At 35.6% G+C, this 18210-nt stretch overlaps 3 protein-coding genes across 4 annotated transcripts; 2 read left to right on the forward strand and 1 right to left on the reverse strand.

Annotated features, from left to right (window-relative positions):
• Positions 1-239: 239 nt before the first annotated feature.
• On the forward strand, positions 240-10791 carry dmpd (F-box protein dmpd). 2 transcript variants are annotated; one of them, XM_066392890.1, is made up of 9 exons: positions 240-404; positions 4421-4693; positions 4746-5142; positions 5696-5852; positions 5911-6005; positions 6059-6270; positions 6322-6530; positions 6588-6733; positions 7679-10791. In XM_066392890.1, the coding sequence occupies exons 2-9, from the start codon at positions 4494-4496 to the stop codon at positions 7829-7831; spliced, it is 1569 nt and encodes a 522-aa protein (XP_066248987.1). In that variant the 5' UTR covers positions 240-404; positions 4421-4493; the 3' UTR covers positions 7832-10791. The 2 variants fall into 2 exon arrangements, with proteins under 2 accessions (XP_066248987.1, XP_066248994.1); XM_066392897.1 differs by lacking the exon at positions 240-404 and adding an exon at positions 865-1127.
• Positions 10792-11244: 453 nt separating this feature from the next.
• Positions 11245-16422, reverse strand: LOC136412178 (kanadaptin). The gene is made up of 8 exons (XM_066395152.1): positions 16119-16422; positions 15711-16069; positions 14136-14349; positions 13755-14075; positions 13545-13699; positions 12140-12851; positions 11855-12084; positions 11245-11744 (listed from the first exon to the last, which is right to left on the reverse strand). The coding sequence occupies exons 1-8, from the start codon at positions 16405-16407 to the stop codon at positions 11343-11345; spliced, it is 2682 nt and encodes an 893-aa protein (XP_066251249.1). The 5' UTR covers positions 16408-16422; the 3' UTR covers positions 11245-11342.
• Positions 16423-17266: 844 nt separating this feature from the next.
• Positions 17267-18166, forward strand: Fdx1 (Ferredoxin 1). The gene is made up of 4 exons (XM_066395185.1): positions 17267-17400; positions 17477-17528; positions 17764-17891; positions 17943-18166. The coding sequence occupies exons 1-4, from the start codon at positions 17286-17288 to the stop codon at positions 18164-18166; spliced, it is 519 nt and encodes a 172-aa protein (XP_066251282.1). The 5' UTR covers positions 17267-17285.
• The last annotated feature ends 44 nt before the right edge of the window (positions 18167-18210 follow it).

Raw genomic sequence — 18210 nt, forward strand, 5'->3', positions numbered from 1 at the left:
TATTACTGATTAGGATAGCTGTGTGATAATCTTTAGGTCACATCTGACATACCAATTCAAAAATTTTAATGTTTGTTTGTTTATACCACTGTCTCGTTGCAGCGATGTATTATTAGCCGAGTTTATGCGTTAAAATTAAATTTGTATTTTCACGGAGCGAATGAAGAAACGTTTCTAGTTCACATTAAATTTAAATAAAAATCGGCCGTTGAAAAATGCGTGATCAGCTGTGTGTCAAACATCAAAATAATCAAATGTCAAATTAGTTTCCCTGTTACTTGTTTCCTTTGTTCGGTTTCGAAGCCAAAAAATCAAAATTAGCACGTTTTTAATGAAAATTGTGAATTATGTATCGTCTGTTGTGCCTGGGAAATCGAATATGCTAGAAGAAGATACATAGCAAGGTATTTTCCGTTGAAATTTTTCTGTTGTAAAATTTTCTTTCCTCTGAGTGTGCGCATGCGTCGATTATAGATAAAATCCTTCTAGGCGACGTTGTCAGGGACCAAATTTTTTCGAGTTTAACACGCTCACACACGCGATTTTCTTAAAATTTATATTGGTATGTTCTGTTTTTACGAGTTTAACTTTTTATTCGGAGCATTTCCTTTGCTATTTAGGTAATTTTGTACCCAAAATTATTTCATATAATTTTATCACCCTAGTGGGAGCTAGCGCTCCGCCTTCCTATGATTAGCGATAAAATTTCATCGTGTTGACACGTTAATTCAACGATATTAGCATCAAAATTCCTAATTTTATCCAAATTTATGTAGTTCCACAAAGAAAGAAATTGATTTTTCTTTGTACGAAATACTCAACAGACAATTACCTGATCGGGCTCCCGTCGACTTGGCACCGTCGCATTTTCAGGTCTGGAAAATTCGTTCTCGGTGTAACAGTGGTCCTACATTTTTCATTATTTTTTGGACACAATTTCATCCAATTCACACGTTTTTAGACTCTGACCGAACCTTCCTCTTTTATCCAGCGTTAATTTCGAGGCCGAATTTGTTATCAAGTCTTTACGTGTAGTTACAGAAGACAGCCCAGTCAAACCTTAAAATGACTAACAAAATGTAATTATTTGTTTGCCGTTCAAAAAATAGTTTGACCACTTCCAATTGGTAAGTTCTTCAGTGATATTAATCCCGCGGTTAGAAACAGGGTTTCCCCATTTTATTCCCTTACTGCTCCCAGAATTTAGACTCTTAAGATGACTTCTCTTAGCAGGGGTCCAGCAAATTAGATCAATTAATTATTATTGCAAGGAAAATGGTATTTGTGTATTCTTTGATTATACCTGTACTTATAACTCTTACAAGATCATGGAGAAGGTTGTTTTCAGTCATATGTTTCTTGCAAGTTATTGATATAATGGTAAATTTATTTTACATTATACAATAGTCAAAATAAGTATTTCCCATGTAAATTCAGAATTTAATAATCAATAGTACAATTCCTTACATGCCCCAACACACTCCCTCTAGATTGTATTTTGAGCCTGTGTCACACCATGTTACGCTAGAATTTCCAAATCAACATGAGGGACTGTTAGCTTCATGTTCGAGAGCAAAATTGTCAACCAAGAAAAGAGTATTAGAGGTTTGTGGGAGAAAAGAAAAGGAGGTACAAGATTCCATTAAGAATATTTCTATTTATTCATCTACCAAGGTAATTTGATGAAACTTTCTGCTTCATAGAGTTGATTTCTGCTATAAACAATTATTACCAGCTTTTTCAAAACAGTAGGATTTTCTTGTAAAATTGTATACAAATCAAAGAAATCAATTTATCTGGTACAAGTACCTCAATTTAAGATACTGCTTATTGCTTTCTAAGCTTGATAATGCAAAATATTTTTCGCTATTCACCCGAAATATATTTTCCAAGGCTTACATAGAAAGCTGAAATAAGGGAATTATGTATTACTGAACCTCATTAGCTCATTTCGACCTTGTTTAAGTCCTTATTATTTTATTTTTTTCAATGTAAGTTGGCAATCTCCCTTGACATTTCATACGAATGTGGTCAAGGGATCATCAGTTGTTTCCATATGACAGTTTTCACTTTATTTAATAACATTTCCTGATGGAAGTGATCCAAGCCAGGTGCAATAAAATGTCCATTATCCTCAGCTTCTTGACTTTGTTGGAAGCAATAAAACGTCATGTTTATTTCACAGCAATTAATTGATTTCTTGTACGTCTGGCAACGGTGTAAAATCTACAAGGTGAAGTTGATAGTCTCCAATTGATTTCTTGTATATCTGGCAACAGTGTAAAATGGTGAAGTTGACTGATGGAATGTCAAATGCAATTTGTTGTGTTGTAGTTGCTGTCGTTTAGTAATTTAATCCCCTTAAATGCAGTTAAAAATACACGATTTAAATGTAGTTACAGACTAACTGTACCCCTGCAACCACACCTTTTGAGAGGTGAGGGATCTAGAGTCGCGTTTAGGGTCTAAAAAACGGTCCAAAAATTTTTGAGGTTATGTTAGAAGTACTGGCGGTCACCCAGAAGTAGGTGGAAGGAAACTGTCTATTGCTCTTCTTTTCGCGGTTCGTAATTCGTGTTAAACATAGAACGCAGCGGTAATTTCTTACTCATCTGGTGAAAGAGGAACAAATTGGAGATAAAATGGAGCAGTCAACAACAGAAGTGATTAAAGTTTACTGGAGAAAATTCAATAGAGTCAATAGAAGTTCCAAGTGATAATTGCATTAATGTTGCAGGGGTTTTACTCGATGGTCACCAAGGAGTCTTCCAGGCGAAGCCCCAAAACAGTGGAATGGAAGAAGCATGATGGGAAAGCTTACAAACAGCTCATAAGGAAAGTAGGTGTGAAGCCTATGAATTGCATATTGTTTTGCATAACTACAATGTGAGAATGTGGGAGAAGCTCATGTTGATTTGTGAGCCAAAATCAGAAGTTTCAATCTATTTATTGCAGCAGAGGTTTTTTAAGCTGCAGTACAGAGGCTCTGGTATAGCAGAATGTCAAAAAATCAGAACTTTAAGGAAAACTAAAGCAATTTAAGAGAGGAACTTAGTAAAAATATGAAGAAAGTAAATTTTGATGTCACTTACAGGACAAATAAGTTACCATGTCAGCATGGGAGTGGATAGGAAGTTCCAAGCAGACGTTAAATGAACTTCCATTTAGACTATTTATGGAAGAAGAAAGGCATACAAAAGATATTTCTTATAGTACTTTGTCAGCCATAAGAAGAAATAACCATTCAGATCAAAAAGAGCTGGAGAAAATCCAGGGCATAAAGCTAATACATTTACAAGATGTTCAGATATAATGGATCAATCTGACCCTTTCACATAGGTCTAGTTTTCAACAATAAAGTCTAGAGATTGTTGTCTCAACAATGGAGCAAGTGACCACCTGTATAACAAGGGGCCTATTTTTGAGACTTCACTCAACTATGAAAATTCTTGATGGATCCTCTTTAAAAATCCTCTTTAAAAAAGTGCTGAACTAGTAGAACAAGAATGGGTTTGAACACAACTGAGGGAAATATTATATGAGCTTGAACTGGCTTTTTTTAGTGAGCAAAGCCTTAGATAAAAACATACAAATATTATCAAATAAAGACACTTGTCAAATTATGGACAAAATAGCACATATAAATTTCATGTTTTTAAATTACTAAATATGAAGTGTTAAAATTAGAGGAAATCTGGAGTCCTATTTGTGAAAGTTGTTTGTAAGAGAAACAGTTCAAATTACAATTACAAGAAGCCAAAGAACCTCAATCATTCAGATTTGTGTGGCCCTTTATAAGTTGATTCCGTAAGGGAAGTCATGCTACTGCCTATTGATGAAGGATGACCATTTGAATTATTGAACAATGTTTCATAAGGAGAAAATCAAAAACAAAGGAAAGAATTCAGAATATTTAAAAATTACTGGAGATTTAAGTCACAACAAGGTTAAGACCTGAAGAATTGCCAATAGTCTAAGAGTTTTTAAATCTTGAAGTCAGAAATTTATTAGAAAGTAGAAGAATTCAACATGAAAAGGCTAGTAGCTATAGTCTTCACCAAAATGGTAAGGTTGAAAGGAAAGTTATTCAATCATCTCTGCAGAGCGTCCCCGACAAAGTTTCCTATCAAGCACCTTCACCTGGCCAAGTGGGAGGTTGTGGAGATGGTTCACAGGTCTAGAATTTGTAAATGGACATCCAGATGTCCATTCACAAATTTAACACATTTTAGATGTTTTCACCTTTGTTAGTTTTGTTGTTATCGGTTATGCTCCCTCTTGCCATATTAAATTTTAAGTTATGCAAACTAAGGATGATATGGTACTTTGTCACACTATTGGGCCACCCTGCACATATATTACTGTTTTATTGACGTTTATAGAATTTCCAGTCTGCAATAAAATTTCATTTTTGCTGCAGTTCTCATCCTCGTGTTTCACCTCAAAAACTCACCTATAAAACCTGCCAATCAACATAAAGTAGAATCGCCAAAATGGTTTCGACTCGGCAAATGTCAGTCACTGGTAGCAGCTCTAGTGAGGGCTTCAGTGGGCATACAAGTACGAATGGTGGGACCTATTTATGTCAGTTGGAATTCGGACCTGCGAAATTCACCAGAAACAACGTTACCACTACGGGCGGGTACAACGGGGGGGCGAGCACCTCCACGTCAGGGGTCGTGCAATGTTATAGGTCAGTTCTTGATTATTTTAAGTAATTTTTTTCCTAACATCCTCAGTTTTAGAGTGCAAAACGCCCCAGTACAGACTGTGAGATTTCTGGATTTACCCCAGGAAGTGATAGAAAAGATCATCGGCTATTTGCCATTTAAAGAAATATGTAGGATGCGTCTGGTTTGCCGACGTGTTGATCAAATCTGCGGCTACATTCTGAATGCCACGTTTTCCAAGTTGCAGAGTCAGATGTTACAGCGATTTCAGGAAATCAAGAGCAAAATGCCGCGCAGGGAATCAGCAAGGCGTAGTCATTATTTAGCCTCAGAGAGCGACATTATTGAGACTGTGCACATGCGTTTGACCTTGTTGCAAATGTCTTTTGGGAAGCACATTGAACGGAAACATTGTTATTTCTTCCCCGGAGAAATTTTGGACGAGGTCTATTCCATTTTGCATTACATTAAGGTAGGTTTTTTTGTATAAATTATCAGAGACAATATAATAAATTCGACGAAAATTAACGATAATTTTTGAGAAGTTTGCCCAAGTGCAAATTAAATTGAAGTTTCATTGGCGTGCTTACCGAATCATAGGCGAATTACAACGGCAATTTAGACGGGGTAGAAAATACAAAAAGGCGTAAAAAATATTTAAAATTAGTACTAATTCAAAAAAGAGAAAGTTTTACTTTTTCTCAATACAATGAAGGTTGTATATGTGCTTCAGTTATCTGTCAAATGCGACATTTCAACAATGCAATGCTGGTCTTTCATTGTTACACTAAACCAATTACTAGCGAATGAGACCGGTAATTTTTGCATTAGTGTATTTATTGCGATAATTTCCGGGGGTGCCTAAGCAATGTTCCAACCAATTAAAATATTTTAATCTTGCGATCTATTCTTCATCAATGTGATTCAAGAAATTGTTTTCTTAAATACAATGTATGTAAAGAGAAATAAATTCATAATTTTTGGCGTTTCTGCATGTTAGTGTAAAACCCTGTACTTTATAATAGACCACTTCGAGGCTCGATTTACCATACAAAGTCACCGACGAACTGTTTGATTTGTCGACCATGGCAATGGAGTACTTTAAGGATAAAGTTGAACCTAATCTACCTGAAATCGCGTACTTTAGCACCGACTTCCTCAACTTTTCCAGTAACTTTAGCAGTAAGTGCCTCTTTATTATTCATTCTTTTGTTCTATGTGTGTATATCCCATTCATCAGGCTCCAGTTCGAGCAAATACGGTCTTGAACCTTCGAATTTATCCGGCGAACATTCTAACGCTGACCTCAATGATACCGATGTCTTAGATGCCGAGGTAAATGCTTATGAAGAAATCAAAATTTGAGTTGTAACAGAATTGTTAATTAGGAGTATGTGGAGATACCTCAATCGAATATGGTCCTACGCAAGCGTATCCGTAAGATTAAACAAGGAATGAAGCGATATAACAATCAGTTGACGGTATTGCGTCAAGAGTTAAAGATGTGCAAGAAGAAGACGGCAGATCAGCAAAGGCAAATCACCGATCAGCAAAAACAATTAGCTGACCAGCAAAAACAGACCTTAGAATACGCCACCAGGTATTTAAATAGGACTTGATTTGGAGAGTTTACACATTATTTTTAATCTAGACTGGACGAATATGACAAAAAGACCGAAGAATTCTCACGCAAATTTAGCACCCTCCTGCAAGAACTGAACAAATGCAAGACGGAATTGCAATATTGGCGGTGCAAATCGCCCGCGACGCCGATTTGCAATGCGTGCGGAACTCCGGTTCTTCCACAACCTGAGGAACTGCAAGTTTTAGTTAACCAAGGGATTAATCCGGAGGGTCTAGGTAAATATTCCCCAAATTCTGCTGTCTATTAACGTGTATAAGTGAGATTTTTTTTAGGTTTACAATTGATCTCAGATGTGGGAGCAACGAGCTCCGAACAGGACACAAGGAAATCCAAGAATGAGGATTTAGAAGTTGTTAAGTTCGTAAAAGCGAGCGAGGCGCGCGGCCCATGCAAAGAAGTTTCAGTTAAAAATAAGAAGGTAAGGATGAGCAGAGTAGAATAAAAGTAGTTTTTGAGACAAAACAATGTTTGAGTATTCCAGTCCAAAATCAATTTAAAAATTTCGATTTCCCCAAGAGACTTATATGAATGTTTTGCGTAAATTGCAGCATTGTGTTCAATAATTGTTTGTCGATAAAATGGTCTTGCAATTCTGATTATTTTGACATAATTGACTTTTAAGCCATAATGTTGACTTAAATAGCAGAAAGACCAAATGATGGATAGCCTTTTTTATTGGAAATATAATTATGTACAGGGTGTTCGTTTCTGAACCTCAACTATGAGGATTTCGGGAATCATACAAGATGCGAGATCATTGAAAGGGTAATTCAAAATGATTGACACTTCATCATAGCAAGTTTTCTTCCTCTACAACGTGGTGATGTCATATTTGAAATTCGACGTTTCAATTTTTCACAACCTTTTTTTTTTCTTATAAACTTTGTCGTGAATTTTCACATTTTTGTTTTTCATTTTTGTTCGGATTACGATGATGTATCACATAAAGTTTCATTTTTTTAGTTTCCGGATAAACGATCTATGCAGTGCTCGTAGAATTCATTCTAATTGAGTATTAGACCATGAGAAGCCTTGGATGCAGCACGTATTGCGACCCCTTATCCTTCTGGGTGGGCTTTCTTTTCCTTTGCAAATCGAACAGTTTTCTTTATATATAAGAAAGTTCTACCCCTTTAATGATCTACCTAATTTTTATTGACAGAGTATAAACAATATTTCACTAAAATCTGTCAGAAATCCTGTTTTTGATGTAAGTATCGAAAAGGCTCTATGTCGTTACTGATGGTTTAAATTTAGTAACATTGCCTCGCAAATAAGTCACCTAAATTGAAACAAGCGAATAAACCTATGATGACAACGTGTACTTTTTTAAATTTACGCTTTAAAAACTTTTAAATTTTAGGGAGAATCACCGCCATGTTCGTCCAGTCCCGCTTCCCGTAGCCTCAAACGTAAATCATCCTCAGAGGAACGTGAGGACGAGGCCGGGCAGCCCAAGAAGACCAGACGGTTCTCGAAAGTGCGCTCGAAACGCGCCACCACCACCAAAGCGTAAAAATTACCACCGTGCGAGTCGCGAATCCAGGTCAGTCACACGTCACACACGAGTCACCTCCTAGAAAACAAAAGACCACAATGTCAAATTTCTCTGACAAGGTGTTTTAGCTAGCGGAGGGTGCAGCCGCTATCAGTAACTGAGTCGAAACTTATAACAATTATTCTTATTATCATTATAAAGTAATTAGTACTCGTAGTTGAGAGAGAGGGAGTGGGCGGTGTTAGTCCCTCTCCGCCGACACGCCCGTTTTTTCCCCGTCTTGCCCACTACCAGATAAAAGCTTCTGTTCAGTAGTAAGTGTGTATAGGCGCAACAGTTAATGCGGTACTAATAGTCAAAATAACGAGGAGACTTTTGTTGTGCTCGCCGTGTAAGTGACAAATGCGTCGTTACCACATACTCGTTTCATTTATGTCTGGCAAAATTGTCATGAGTCTGACATATCGCGTCAGCGTTAAAATAAAAACATAATGGAGGTGATACAGAACTGGGTCTCGCTAAAACGATATCGCCACTATTTTTATTTGTAGAGTATTTCGGTTTTTTTCTATTTCCTGGTTTTCCTCACCTGTCTTTGGCGAACACACAAACGTCACCTCGATTATATCAAAATAGTCTAGAGAAGTGTTGATAAAATAGGCTTTTCCAGTTTGTCTCTCCCCAATTTCCTGCCACTTAGAATTTGAATTTAAGGTGCCTATAATCAAAACTATAAGGATCAAAATAAGGTTTTTGTGTTAACTTCGTGCAACTCTGTTTATAATGCGTAGATATGAAAACTGGCAGGTTAATCGGAAGAGACACAACAACCCATTGCGACCTTTAAGAAACCAACTCTATAGGTGTAGCTTTAAACGGTTCTCAGCACGCGGTTTCTCAGTATTTCCCGGCCAATTTTTCGTTCCGTACACTACCAGATTTGTGAATAATAGTCCTGCTCTTGTATTGTAGGGGAACCCTGGAGATTTGCTCGGGCGAGTTTTTCGTCCTTTGTATTCGCAGCTAAGCCACTCGTCCAAACTGGTAACAGATTTCCTCCATTGTGCGCAGAAATTCCATTTTAAATGACAAAAGAAACAAACGAGAATACCCACTATTTATTAGCGTGTTAGACAAGTACAATAATCGATACACTCAGCTTTAATAAATATTTAATGAATTAAAAATGGTGAACGACGATCACATTTGTATAGGATTTAGTGCGTTTTCCTCGTGGGCCATAATTATCGTTTCCAAGTCAAAGCCACTAAGGGTTAAGCTTAACCAATGTGTATGGTAAAGTTCGATGCACAAGTTTCGGTTCGCTCTTACCAGATTTACTGACCGATGATTTTCATTACTGATGTAATACTTAAGTACCTAATTTAGCATGTAAAAACTTATATTTTATGACCTTGAATAGGTTTAATTTAACAACGTGTATTTAGATAACGTACGGTGGATGAGGAAGGTATTATTGTGCAGTGTAGTGTAAGACTTACAATGTAACCGGAAAGCCGCCATATTTGCGCATGTAAATTACACAACATTGCAAATTTTCCTCCAAAACCGATTACGTATATTAAGTTAATTTTTTCTCTAGGTTTAAATGTATTTTTTCTTATAATATGTAGATTTTTGTGTAGGCGGGGTTTGAAGCCGAAATGGGGCTCCGATGCCGGCTTTAATAGCTTAGGACAACGGAGATTCCGTTTTAATATTAGTTTCCGTAATAAATGAAATTTATTTATAATATCTTCAGATGCCGAGGTCTTTGTATGGCCCGGTACGTTGTTTGGATTCAGTGCAATATAAATAGAGGAATCTTCGTTAATTTAATAATAACAGCGAGTCCTCTGCGGGCCCATTTGGCTCTCCTCTAGCCCCTTCCGAATTCCGAATTAAATGTGTTTGAAATTTGTTAATGTTGTTACTTAAGTCGGGGAAAATTCACCCTCTCTATATGATGGTCGCAAGAGTTTTCGTTTCATAGTAATTCTTAAAAGTTTTTTTGTTAGAGGGCAATGGTCATACCCGTTTTTTTTCCACTACTAGCTTTAAAAGACTGTTATTATTGTGTCTATTGATTAGCTGTAGACGTTTACGTTTTCTCGTCTTTTTTTCTAAAATAATCGGTCGAATAACACGTTAATAGTAACAAGCATAAGTTCATTGACTTTGTGAGCTAAACGACTACAAAAGTCATCACCTCATTGTTGTTCTATTCATAGTTGCAATGTTATGATTCAAGATTGTCTTTTTGTGTTTCGAATTTAATTTATGCTCAATTTGGACAAATTTATTGTAATGTTATAAAATCTGGTTAAATCTATTAGTGGAAAAATCGTATATGCCCCGCGGTTGTGAAATACTTAAGGCCCTAAGCGCTGCGCGCTTCGAGATTTGCACTTTACATTCGGGTCATAATAACGCACTTCACAACCTTGGTGTGTAATATGTTATCATATTGGAAGTTTTTCAATTAAAATATCGCACTTAAAATTGAGCTGCCTTGATCCGCCCTCTAGAAGCAACTTGGTCTATCCTAATATTTATTGCGGTTTCAAGTTAAGTTTCAATTCTAGGGGTTTGTTTTGCATAAAATAGAATTTATGATCAGTCGAGAAATTTGCCACAGCGGCAGTTAAAGCAGTTAAAACTCACGTTAAATCCCAATCAGACTGTCAATTAAAGTAAACATCAACACTGTTGTGGCATTTAATTTATCACATCGAAATATTAGGGAAGACCCTGTCAGTGTACGCATTAGGTACATAAAAAACGTTCCCGAGCACCCCGAGTTCTGTTGACTGAAAGTGTCCTTTTTCGTTTTAAGAATTCAAGACAATTAGCCGTAGGAGTGATAGATCGAACTTATATTTAAAAAATTGCAAAAATGACAAAAAAAGTCTATTTTAAAAATTAAATGTACGATGTACTCCATATATTTTATTTACTTAATAAATTATTTGTGTGAATACGTATTTTTATTTTTTTTAACAATAAAAATAATCAGCAGATAACTCCATCTGCAATGAAATGGTACAGTCAAAACTGAAATTGGACAATCGATTTTTTGGTCCGAAAAATTCCATGATCTGACATGAAAATTTTAGTGAAAAAAGTCAAGTTACTCCGATTTGGAATATATGTGTATTTGGTAGCAAAGTAAAAAGGATTACCAGGAGCTAAATATATATCCTCGCACTTCTGCTCTCCTGATACGAAACATCGATTTCCAGTAAAATTCCGCTGTATTTAACATTTCATATCAGGAGAGTAGAAGTATGAAGAGGTATATGTAGCACATAATAGTTCTTGAATTGGCCTTCGACAAACCAATATGGTTCATACACATACGGCGGAATTTTACTGGAAATCGATGTTTTGTACGAGGAAAGCAGAAATACCTTCAATGAAATCACGTCAAAAACATTGTAATTATTTTAATACAAAAAACAATGGCATAGTATTAACATTGCTAAGGCTTCACTAGGAACCTGAATAAGGTACAAATGGGAAACAATAATTAATAACCATATTTATCATTAAGCTTAGTCCGGCCGTCTCCACTCTGATCACTGGGAGGAACCCACATGTTATAATCCTCTTTTCTGGCATCCTCATCGTATCCTCTTTGTTTCTCTATTTCAGCCTTATGCTGTCTTTGTTCAATCCTTTTCTGGTTTTTTCTTTTCTTTTTTTCATCTGTTGTTTCTTCTTGCAGATTTCCATCTTCATCCTGGTTAACTTCAATGCAATCTTTGCTGCAACAAGGCTGTCGCTCTAAAGCTGTAGTAGTCTCTTTGGTTCCAATTTCCAATTCCTCTCTTTTTGTTTGTAAACTGGTCTTCAGCACTTGAATGTCTCTGTCAATCTCCATCGAGATCGTTTGCAAAGCTTGACCCATTTCCTTTACCTTTCCGACCATCTGCAACAAATAATGTTAAAAAGCATGTGCTTAGCACTGAAAATCATTGATTAATTTAATTGTGTGAATTAATTTAAATCCAAAAGAGAATAACCATATGAAATAGTTACCTTAAATTTCTCTTCAGTCATTTCATTCAATTCACTTAACATCCTCCCGAGTTCCGTGGCAACTTTGTGTTGTAATTTTTCACAACGCGATAACCTGAGCTTCGACATCCAGTTCATTACCTTCTTGGTCTTGACTGAAAGTATTTTAAAGTCACAATGAGCGCGATTCTCACTAGCCGCCAATTGTTGTAGCTGTTTCAGGATTTTCATTAATTTCTGTTTATGAACATCTGAGAAAATTTAAAAGAACAGAATTAACAAACAAGAAAACCGAAAAATAATCACCAGCGACTTGAGGCAGATCCGTGCTCATAAATTCTTGGAATTTCTTAAAAGTATCGGTCTCGTTGAAGGAATTGATCGGCTTGAAGCCTCCTAACTGTTGAAAGTATGATTTTATGGCATCTTCGCTTGAGAATTCTTCTGATGATTCGGACGATGTGTGGTCTGGATTTAGCATCTCTTCATTATGAACGTTGGCAATGGAAAGAGTTGAATCAACCAAAGGAGTATTATTACTGTTAATAGGTGCTTCACAATTTGTCACATGTTCCTCAGATTCCTCCTCTATTTCCTCCTCAATTTCTTCGGAAGTGGCTGCACTATTCGAGGCCTCGGCTACGCTTAAAGGCCTCGCAGGAAACTTCACTGGAACTATTCTTCTTTTGCCGAAAATCGGCAATTTCTTATTACCAGAACCTCCAGAAGAACTGCTGCTTGGTGTTGGATTCAATTCCGGCATTGCTGCCGGTCTCGCTATATTGATTAACCTAATTATGTTGGCATGCTCCTTTTTCAAATTGGTAAGGTTCAGTCTTAACGTAGAGATATTTTGATTGTTTGCTCGATTCTCTGTCAGCCCCTTCATGTAGGAGTCTAAAGAATCTTCTTCAGAACCCCCATTGCCACTTCCTTCTTCATTGGATCTGGATTGTCTTTCGTTTAGTTTTTTTTCTAAGGCATTTATTGAAAGTACCAAGTTCTTCTCTTTTTCCACCTAAAATTTATTAAGTACGAAATAAGATAAGCATAAGTCTTAGTTATTTAACTTATGATTTGAAGACATAAATATATGTACGAGAACTAGATTAATTTTAATTACTATAATGCTTGATTGTCCTTTGCGTATTAAGTGAGCTAATAAACGAGGTAAGCGGCTATATCTTAAAAAAATTAAATGGTAGAAGTTGGAAACAAAACATCTTAACAACGAATGTTATCAAATAAAAATGTAATAGTTATTTGCATATTAATAAGGTATGAGCATATTAATCACCAGAGGGTTTTTTTCACGACCAGATCGTAGACTGAATTGTGGTGAAAGTCATTTTGGAAAAACAAAATTTTGTCTTTTTAGCGAACTGTATGTATCTTGTACACATTGCTAATCTAGTTTTTTATGGCCAATTCAGTGGTGGTATTTCAGAAACGAATTAAAAGTTCAGTTTTCAGTGCCATTCTCTTGAAAATGGCCAACTTTAGAGGTAAATTTAATATTAAAAAGAAAATTACTTGATATTAAGGTTATATGCATAAATTGCTTCAGGTATGGGGGTTGCCCATGTCACGGACTTCGATTAAAACTAGTAACGCGGAGACAGCAAAAAATATGTCACAACGCAAAATGACAAAATCTTGAATAAGAATTTTGTTTCTAATACCACAGAGTTACTGATATATGGCTACTTACCAAACTTTCAAACGTTTCTACTTTTTCCGGCTGTTTCACCTTCATACGTTTCTCACGCTTCTTCTCAATTGTTCCTGTGCGATCCAGAAAAGTATCTTCATCGCTGTCATAGTAGTCATTCTCTTCCCAATCCCTGGTTTTTCGCTTTTTCGATTCTATGATGAAATAAATTATATATATCAAGAATTCAAAAATATCATCAAAAATTACCATGCATGGCTTGCCTTAAAACCCCTGCCCGATCCAACATCCTACAGGCTTCCAAAGCGCACTGCACCACTGCCTCTTTTTTCTTTCCCTTGTGCAGTACTTCAGCGACGATGGGTCGTCCCATTTCATCATCCAAGGGCAGCTCCACCTTGCACAAAAATTGACTAATGCCCTGCTCAGTACAGTTGTATTCCAAGTCATAGCCTTCACGTTCAAAAAATCCTCGTAATGCTTTCTTGGGGTCGTCTAGATACAATTCCTCATTGTTAGTTGAGGCGTAGGGATTCTCTTTAATGTCATTCTCTTCTTCCGCGTCATCACCTTCAATTGTAATACCAGAAAATGAATATGTCTTTTTCTTTGTTTTAAGAAGGAAATTACCCATTCCCCAGTTCACTCCCCGTTCTTCCTCACGTTTTTCTCTCTCTTCCCTTTCCAATTCTGCCAAACGCATTTTCTCTTCATGTTCTTTTATTTTTTGGATTCTCAGTTGTTTTAGTTGTGTAACCGAGAGATCAGATTCCTCTTCCTGATCATCAGGTCCCGTTAAAATAAAAGAGCGTTGACTGCAACCCAGACGAATCATATGCCCCACCTGCATGATAAGTTATAATTTGAAAAGTTTTAAAATCTAATATAATAATAATAAAACACACAATTACAAGATAATTACACCCATTATTGGAAATAAAATTTACTAATATTTGGAAGAATATGTTGAAAGAAAAATAAAAGGGATGTAGAAAGAGAGACCAAATAAGTAAGGAACAACTCACCATCAATGCAATAATAATCAAAAATGATCAGTTAAAGAAGCAGAAAATTCACGTCGCTTATATTAATTAAAAGAATGCATTTGACTTGATACCTCATGGCAAGCTGAAAGAAATATTAAACATACATCATACATTTTTTGGACCACACTTTCATCAACTAGCATTGTCTGCAACAAATATGCAAGTTTTTACTTATTTAATTAATTTTGTATATTTTACCAATTCTCACATCCCCATGCAATTCATTCTTATGTGAAGTACCCTGTATATGAAAGTTAAATGGATAAACTTCAAAAACAACTCTATTAACAGTTTTAACTCACATTATATCAACTATTTTTACCTGTAAATAACTATTGATCAAACAACTACTTTTCTAAACAAAATAACCTATGGAAACCATGCAAACCCTAAACATCTGACAGTAGTTGGCAAATTAACAAGAGATATGGGGTCAAGAAAACAACTAAAAGAAACAAATAAAACCCTCCTCAAAACCTTTGTCAAATGTTCAAGTGACAGACAATCAATACGTAAGTTGAATTTCACGGAATTTGAAAAACAGTTTAACTTTAGCTCTCAAATGGAATCAGTCCTGAAAGCCAATGTCAGTCAACAGATCTTGGAAAACATCAAGACCATTTTTGATAAAACCCAGAATATGCAAGTAATCACCAATGCAAAACATAATGAAATACAGGCCAAGTTTACTGATTTAAGAGACAAGTAAGCTATGAAATTTGGTGAAAGAGATTTTTTACCCTTAAAATTATGCTAGGTTAAACAACAGCTTTGAATATTTGCAGAGAATAAAGAATAATATTGAAAACATCAAATTCTTTTATCAAACAAAAATATTTGAAATGCAGCATACTTTAATGCATCCTGACGATTATTTAGAACTGTCTAATTCCTCTCAGAAAACCAAGGAAGAGGTGACAAAACAAATAGTGGAAGTTAAGAATAAAATTCAGAAATTACAAGGACACATTTATGATGAAAATGAAGAACATGAAGTTGTTGTCAAAAGTTATCAGGAAGCTTTTGATTATGTCACTGCAACACTCAAAAGCATCAATAATGGTGATTACAGCTCCTTTAATTCAGTGAATGTTAAGTAGAGCCAATAAGACATTATACATATGTATTTACCAAATTATATTTTCCCCTTTTTACTTACCTTTAAAGGAGCGTACATTTTGGGTTTCAATTTGTTGCCTTTTCCATTCAGGAAAGTTCCGTGAGTGCTTCCTAAGTCATAAACATAAAATCCGGGAGGGTCACTCTCTGATGGGTTTTCTCTGTACTGGAGCACTGCATGATATCTGGATATTGTGGGGTGCTGCATACTAACATCACAATGGGGCAGTCGCCCAAAGACCCAAAATGGCTTTTTCATCAGGTCAACGGTTTCAATTATACTGCCATTTTTCAACACTTCCAAAACATAAGGCTTACCACTGGCCTCTGGTAAACCAGACCACTCAGGCTCTTTATATGGAAAAACTGGGGACTTGGTTTTTTGACCACTGCTAGACACTAATTGAAGATTTTAGAAGTGTAAATAGGAATTAATAAGCATGTATACCTTCAGCTTTTAGTTCTTCAGGGGTAAGCGATTCTTCAGTGACAAAATCTTCTATCTTTTCATTTTCTTGAACTGGATTTTTTGTTTCCTGAGGTTTCGAACTTGAAGAACTTAAGTACTCAGGGCTCGGTAATTTTAATTCCGGGGTGACTGAAACTTTCTTAGGCAAACATCCACGTTTGCCTATAAGTAGTGTGGGTTTTTTAAATGAAGATTCCGGCTTTGGATTGCTTGGAACGTGGACATTTTCAGTTTCTTTTTCGCTTATTCCTTCCACCTGGGTATCCATTTTAGATCATTTTAATTTAAAAGACAAATGAAAAATTGCAGCCGGTGACAGGTTGTCAAATCCAACACGTTATTATATATAAGCCTAGAACCTATAATGGCAATAGTGCATTTATATTTTCGGGTAGAGCCATCCAACACAAAATGGTTTAATTTATCAGAATTTCTATTTTGATATTATGGGCCATTAAGGATCAGTGGACACCCACGTCGTAAATTAATATCTGCAGACGATTGCATACATTTTAAAAAACAGAACAGAAGTGATAAACAGATATTTTAAACGATCCACAATATTTTTATGGTGACAAGGAGAATAAATGATTAAAAAAACTATCTTGATCCTAAAGTTAGCTTAACACATTAATTAATAAAAATAAATTAGAGTTTTGAGTTACTTAAAATTCAAGTTAACGTTTAATTCTAAGCTTGGATTATTTAGGGAGACGAGGCTAGAATATAACAGCCGCTAAAAGTCATTTGTTGTGCATTTTACAATACATTCATGCATGCAGCTTCCGATTGAGGTAATTCGATTACTGTTGCGCTATCATCACACCGCTCTTCAAAGAAACCGTAGCTTTGGTCATGATGAATTACAAAGAACAATTATAATTATTACAATAAACTAGTTGAGGTCCGCTCAAAGTTTATTGCAAAACCAGCGTCTGGCAAAAAACAAGAAGTGTACAAAATGGCCAATTATTTCTCACTATTTCAATATCGCTATTGCCATATTTCCAATTTCTGGCTCTAAATCACCTTTTCTACCAAAATATAAGGTTAAGTTTCAATGTTTGGTTTAATTTTCAGAATATATATAAAATCACCAAAAACAACAAGAAAACGTTTAAATGAAAACTAATTAACACACCCGATATGGTGAACAAAATTTTGCAACTAATAAACCGCTTTAAATCTAGACATTTCGCCTCAAATTTATCAAATCTCCAAAATCAGATAACAAGCATCAGATACCTCCAAACTTCCTCCGGTAAGATCTCAATAAAGTAGCTCAATATTAAGCGTTTCTAAAAGAAGTCTTTTCTAAAGTGTCTTCAATTCTATAGTGCAATTTCATGGAGAATACGAGTGGCAAGACCCAAAATCTGAGGATGAAATGTAAGTTAAGCAGAGTTTATAGTCATGTAAAGTAAGGTAAAGATAATGAAATATAACAGATGATGTACACTGGATTATTTGCATTACTTACATAAATGGATAATAAGCTGGCCAGTGTGATTAAATATTTAACTTTTTTATATGTAACAACCTTACATTAGATAAATTTATAAACTCAGCTTACTTTCCTTCCTTCAAAATATTCTTCACTAACAAATGTCTAATTTTATCTCAGAGTGAATGTAGTTTTCATTACCAAAGATGGCGACCAAGTCCCTGTTCGTGGTAAAATTGGAGACAACTTACTATACCTAGCACACCGATATGAAATACCCATGGAAGGGGCATGCGAAGCTTCTTTAGGTAATACATGTTTTCAAACTTACCTTTCAATAGTAAATTATCATGTTTTAGCGTGCACAACTTGTCATGTCTACGTGCATGGGAATATGTATGATAAATTGCCAGCACCAGAGGAACAGGAGGATGATTTATTAGATATGGCTCCATTTTTAAAGGAAAACTCTAGGTTAGGTTGCCAGATAATTCTGACTAAGGAATTGGAAGGATTAGTGGTGGAATTGCCCAAAGCAACTCGGAACTTTTATGTAGACGGACATACTCCCAAACCTCATTAAAATTTTAGCTAAAACTGAAATTATTTTTATAATTATGTGATCAT

Source organism: Euwallacea similis, chromosome 1 (assembly GCF_039881205.1).
Source record: "Euwallacea similis isolate ESF13 chromosome 1, ESF131.1, whole genome shotgun sequence".
Classification (NCBI taxonomy): domain Eukaryota; kingdom Metazoa; phylum Arthropoda; class Insecta; order Coleoptera; family Curculionidae; genus Euwallacea; species Euwallacea similis.